Source organism: Fukomys damarensis, unplaced genomic scaffold (assembly GCF_012274545.1).
Source record: "Fukomys damarensis isolate Sample0158 unplaced genomic scaffold, DMR_v1.0_HiC HiC_scaffold_4, whole genome shotgun sequence".
Lineage (NCBI taxonomy): Eukaryota > Metazoa > Chordata > Mammalia > Rodentia > Bathyergidae > Fukomys > Fukomys damarensis.
Window position 1 is genome coordinate 43,770,449 of NW_022900916.1, and position 6,329 is coordinate 43,776,777.

The 6,329-nt window shown below is 34.7% G+C and overlaps 1 protein-coding gene across 21 annotated transcripts in view; it reads left to right on the forward strand.

Moving 5' to 3' along the window:
* Cadps2 (calcium dependent secretion activator 2) overlaps positions 1–6,329 on the forward strand; it is a 554,060-nt gene that overhangs the window by 286,810 nt on the left and 260,921 nt on the right. For all 21 annotated transcript variants that reach the window (XM_033758047.1, XM_033758048.1, XM_033758050.1 and 18 more), the window contains exon 7: positions 613–724. In XM_033758047.1, coding sequence (XP_033613938.1) covers positions 613–724 — 112 coding nt within the window. The remainder of the gene's footprint in view (positions 1–612; positions 725–6,329) is intronic.

Below are 6,329 nucleotides of genomic sequence, written 5' to 3' on the forward strand. Positions count from 1 at the left end.
TGATGATTTGAAAAGCCGGATGTCGACAGACTTATTTCATTCCTAAGTGAGTATATTAGGAAATGAACTGCAATCCAGTCATATTTTTACGATGCATCTTTCTTTCTTCCTGACAGAAGCTATAAAAAGGCATATAATACAGTAGACCTGAGATAATTACCCCGACTTAAAAACAATGAAAATAGATGTTTTGTGAAGACTTTTGCAAAGGAGGTGGAGTAATTCCTAGAAATAGGCTAATTTTCTGAGAAACTATCTCTTACATAAGCACATCCTTAGGAATTTTCCCAAATATCCATAGCAATCATGTTTTAATTTGTATTTGAATTAGGAAAATAATGGTTACATCTATAGTGCTTTACCTTAACCTAAATTCTTATAGCTCTCTATGTTTCATAGTCAAACATGTTAATTTCTGAACAGCTGAATAACTATAACAAGCTATAAGCCATATTGTTATTTTCCTTGCCATCTGTCAGAAACAAAAGCAAAGATAAAAATCTCATTGAGTCACAAAAGATTACTTTTGCTTAATGTGTCTTTATGGAGACACATCTATCTGGGAAAAATTAATGCTGTGCTTTCGTTAAAAATCTTTTTACTTCATTGCAGATGGGGAACTCAAGGAGATTTCACCACCACCCACCCTAGGCCTGTGGTCAAAGTAAAGCTCTTCACAGAAAGCACGGGAGTGCTGGCCCTGGAAGACAAGGAGCTGGGAAGGGTGAGTTTGGTCAGCCCATGCGGCGCAGTGTTGATTTCTTTGATGCAGATCCAGTAAGGTGGTGCAGTAAGCAGTATGTGAACTTTCCACTCACAAATTACATAAAATTATTTTTAATATCCCATGATCCCACTTTACAAGCGAAACTGACTAATATAGCAAGGATCTTGGTAGGATTTGGGTGTATAAGGGTTACGCAAAGCTCCTCCTCACTGACTCAGTCATTCTTATGTGTGTGCTTCTCTACACACTGAATCTGAATGGTGCTGGGCAACCGGGGCTTCCTGGTGGAAGATAATTCTCATTCACCACCTTTCTTCCCATGGATTGGAGGGATCATCTTCATACCTTGAAGTTACCTGTTCTGCATGTTCGCCGTGATTAGCCTAATTAGACAATACCTCTCAAGGGTTTTTTTTCTCTTTCATCTCTTCTGTTTTCCTGTGATTAGGTCTGCCTCACATTAATATTGAATTATTTTTTCCTAATGTTGACTCATGTAGAACATGAGGTATGATTTTAAAAATTACAATTACTATTTAAATTTTAATAAAGATACATCTCTGTTATTCACCCTCAAAGTATTTTTCCTCTCTTTGAACATATCTGTCTCATTGTTCTTGTCACTTTACAAAGCAGTTCTGCAAGTCCTCTGTGATGTCATTAGTTGTGCTGTCATGGCTGCCTTGGTGTCCTGAACTGGTTCAGAACCTTTACCTTTCATGGTCATTTTGACATTGGTAAAAAGCCAGAAGTCACATGGTGCTGGACCCAGTTTGTATGGTAGATAAGGACACATCATAATGTTTTGATGACCCTGACTTTCTCTTGGATGGCACTGAGCACCATCTTTCACTGTATTTTTTGTCACACCCCATTGGCAGTAATAACATGACTTTTTCATAGATTAATGATCCAATCAGTGCCTCTCTGTGTGGAAGGTTTTCTGCTGTCTTATTTCTGAAACACTGTGGCATTCCAAGAGATAGGGTTTAAAGCTGTTTTTTGAAATATGAAACAATCTTACCCAGATCTGAGAACTGTGTTCATAGATGGGTTACAGAGAATAACCCCTTTAGATAGCTTTAAAAATTCTGAAAATAATGTATAGCTTTCACAATACTAGACATTGAAGGATAGTGAAAACATTCTGGATATTGAAAGTTTTTTTTTGTTGAAGTTAAGGTCTCTATTCATTTCAATTCCTCTCTTTTCTAACCTCTAATATACGTGTGATTTTTTTTCTCCTAGAGATTTTGTAAATCTGCCCTTAAAATTCAAGACTTCCTCTTTTGTTTCCTTGGTATATGTGTTTTTTAATACCTAAGAGTTATGCTATGCTGTTTATTTATGTGCTTTTGTATTAATAAAATATTTAATCATTTAATAAAAGGGTATGTGTGGTGTATTCTAACAGAAGAGTCTTGGAAACTGCATATGGTCTTTATGAAGTTATGAATCAGAGTTTTTCATTGAAACAATTACTATATTAATTTTACCTTATTTTCCTAGTATAATTTTTCATTATCTAAGAGAAGCCATTTCATGCTATAAGTAATTCTTGAAATCATTTTAACTTATTTTCTCAGCTGGCAAAATATAAAGCAATTTATAAATTAAATACATGAGTGGCATGTTTTCTGCACAACTGCATCTCTTAAGAAAGGTCTACGCTCCCTTGCATCCTTTCTATAACCTCCAGAGTTTTTCAGCCTTAGTACTGATATTTTGAACAAAGTGCTTCTTTGTTATGGAATGATGTCCTGTTCATGATATCAGGGGCAACCCTGATCTCTAGTCATTAGATTATAATTTCTTCTGGTCCCATCTCCCAGTCAAGATAATAAAAACTGTCTCTAGATATTGCCAGATGTTTCCTGGAGGAGAGGGTCACATACGAAATCACCCCTGTTTGAGAGTTACTGATTTATACTCATGATTTCAGATACATTCTAAGATTATAAATATTATTTATGCTTTCTTGAAATGTAAGATCTTAGCAACTTTTCTGTAAGTAGTAAACTATTCAAAAGTATAAAGCTTACTTATAAAAAGAGTTATTTAAAATGATTTTAAATATTTGTTATCGGTAATAGTAATGATATGTTATTTCTGGAACTATTTTGTATATTTTATAGAACAGAGATTAAGTAAACCTAATGGTTCTGTGGGGAGCCAATAAACCCATGTCTTAACTAGGAAGTGATAATACACAGGATTTTGGTTTCTAAGTTCCATTATTACTAACAGGAACCAGTGTTGATTATAGGCCAGGGGCAGCGCGGATACATTTAGTACCACCACCAACAGACTCAAAGTTAAGGCTAGTATTTCTTTGTCATCCTTTTTTTTCTGTAGAATATTTCCCTAAGTTTCTGACTGTGCTGTTCAGAAGTGTCCCGGTGCAATAGAAGATAATTATTTTTCTTTTTATCCTAATGGTGAAAACCACGAGGAAATTGCAGTTGTGGTCATTATGGAGATGTCAACAAATCTATGAGATGATAGTACTCCCCTGAGGAAAAAACTGAAGGCCTTATGTGAGCATATCTGCCTGACTTAGGAGGATGCCCTCTATACCTTGTTACACGGCTGTATGATCTGGAGGTGTATGCTCTCTGTTAGCATTTCTGGTTTGAATTTTTTGTCATTTTGTTGTTGTGCTGGTTCCTATTAATGCTTACTCTTCAAACATAATTCCAGTTAGTCCGTCTTGTGAATAGTAGTAATATTCTGTTTTTAGGTATGTAAGAGTCGGAAAGACTACTCAGCAAGTGCAAAAGTGAGGATTTAAACTTAGGTTTTATGACCCTGGAGTCTGTTCCCTACCTGTTATTGAATGGTTACACCTGAGAGGATAAAGACATTTAAAAGTGATTTACAGATTATGCTAGGAGACAAGTTCATGACTTAAGGCAGGAATCCAATAGTATTTAAAGTCACTTTAATACTAGCAATTTATACATCATATATTCTTTTTTTATTACTTTATACAATGATTTGAGTCATTTCAGAGAATCTTCTGGCTTCCAGTTCACTTTTGTGAATGAAAAATTTTGTTTTTGATAGTTAGTTAATTTCCTGAGTGACATTCTTCGTCACAATATATATTTGGAGGCTTACCCCCAATCATTTGTCAATTCTGGAAATGTTACCAGGAAGAAAAACATTCTTTCTCATAGTCATGAGAAGAGAGCTGCCTAGGGAAGATCCTGAAAAAGACTAATGTCCTGGGGCCCAAGTTTAAGTGGCTTAGAGGAGCCCAGAGAAGAATACTGCTGTACTTACCAGGCATTCTTGTGTGCATTTGTGTTGAGACTGCTGCACAAATAGTCCCATTGATCCTAATGTGTAGCCAGAGCTAGATCCTGACTAAGAGGGATAAGAAAAAATTGATGGTAGCATGTAGTGTAGTGAAATGAGGGCTCAAACTTAAAAAGCATTGGGCAGTTGAAGGTTATGTTCTTTGGCAAATGCCTAGTGTGCATATTTGGTTTGTGGATGGCAGATGCAAATACCTATTTATGGAAATGGAGGTGGCATATGGAGATTTTTCATCTGAATTAACGGCCAACCTGCCACTAGGTGCTGAGGACATATCTGGAAGTAGAACAGGGATTTTTGTGAGGAAATAATTATAAGTACTCCTAGTAGATAAAAGAGCTGACCAGTCAAGCACCCAAAAGCATACAGTTTATCATAAGATGGTTTTGTCCTAGTAAACTTAAAAAGCAAGGATTATCTCACATACATTTGAAAATCTAATAAATCTGTGGGACATCTATTAGCAGGCAGTACAGTTTCTATTAAGTCTTTCAGAATGAATTATTGTATACTATACCTGTGGGTAATTATTTAATTTGCTGAATGATGTTCTTGAGTACAAAAATAAATATTTGGAGGGTATACCAAAATAATTTTTAGTTTTAAAAATGTTGCCACAAAGCCATTCTTTCTGCCAGCTGTTAGAAAAAAACATTGTTTATGAACTCTGAGTTCATGGCCTTGATGTCAGATCATTACTGCATACAAGATGCTGACTTGTCTACCTCCATGGGAACAGGAAAGCATACATATCTATTTTTCTATTTAGTGTGAAAGAGTCGGAATATCTTGTTTCTAACTTGATTGAATAATATTCACAGTACCAAAAATGGTAACAGTTTTCTCATCTCTTTGATATATGTTTTGAGAGTCATGATATTCTTGAAATAACTATTTTCACTATTATGTATTTCTCTCATTCTTTCTGTTTTAGAATGCTGTATTTCTGTGTAATATTTCTTAAAATGGGGGTGTTGGTACCTAATATTTCAAAGTGATATTTATTATGCTTTCTTTATCAATGTGGCTATTATGTAGAAATAGCAGGTGGTGGTTAATTTCAAGTACATTTTTTTGTTTTGTTTTGTTTTTTGTTTTTTGAGACAAGGTCTCACTATGTAGTTGAGACTGACCTGGAAATCACTATGTAGCCCAGTCTGGTCTCGAACTCATAGAATGATCCTCCCTCATCCTCCCGAGTGCTGGGATTACAGGCGTGTGCCACCTCTCCTGGCTTCAAGTATATTTTAAAGATTAAGATAAATTAGCCTTGCTGAACTGATTAGTCCATTGAAATGAACTCTATCTTTCAAGGATTTGTTGCATCTTAATATAGCAAGTAAAAATTAGCTTATGTATTTGTCTTTTTTGTCAGGCTGCTCTTCTGTTTGCTTTATCAGCTCTCTGATATATTATCAGAACATGAGTAATTTTGTTTCTGCAATTTGACAAAATGAAGCTGATATATTCATATAGCTGCATCCTTGGGAGAACAGTGCTGTCTTAGGCTCTCTAATTTACTGGTCAGTCTAATTCTCCCATTCTTGTCCCTCTTATTTCCCAGATATTTTTTTCTTATTTTCTTATTGTATAGTTCTGGTCAAGTTGAAGTCTTTATGAGATTCTAATTTATATTAAAATATTAAGAAGTTATACTTTTAAAATCAAATATAGCTTTTTAAGCTAGATACTCCATTCACATAGCTGGACCACAAAATTTTAAACATGTCCCTAATTTATCTGTAGTCATTATAGAACTTGTAATTTTAACATATAAAGTGATAGATCACAAAGAGACTTAAAATGGTTTATTGAATATTTATTCTAGATTTTTTACAAATTAGTATACGGTTAAAGTCATAAAAATGGCTTTGGGCCTTTGATTAACTCAAACAGACAACCTCTATTTTAAAAAAAGTAAAAAGAATTTCCAACATTTTATTTTATTTTATTTTTTTTTTATTGAGTTTATTGGTACATTTAGGGATACAGTACAGTTACATTCATTGTTGGGATCATGTACCTTTACATGGCAAGTCTTGATTCTCATTTTTTTCCCCTTACCTCTGCCCTCCCTTCACCCCCTCCTCCCCTCCCCATCTACAAACACTTTATTTTCATCTTTTCATTCTCTCACATTTTTTTCTTTTCCCTTTTTGTTCTTCCCCTACGTATCACACCTTCCCTACATCTTTAGCTCCTTTCCTCCCATTTCTAAATGTCAGTAATCTTATTAGAATCTTATGCATTGTTGCAGAATATTCACACCAGGGAAACTATT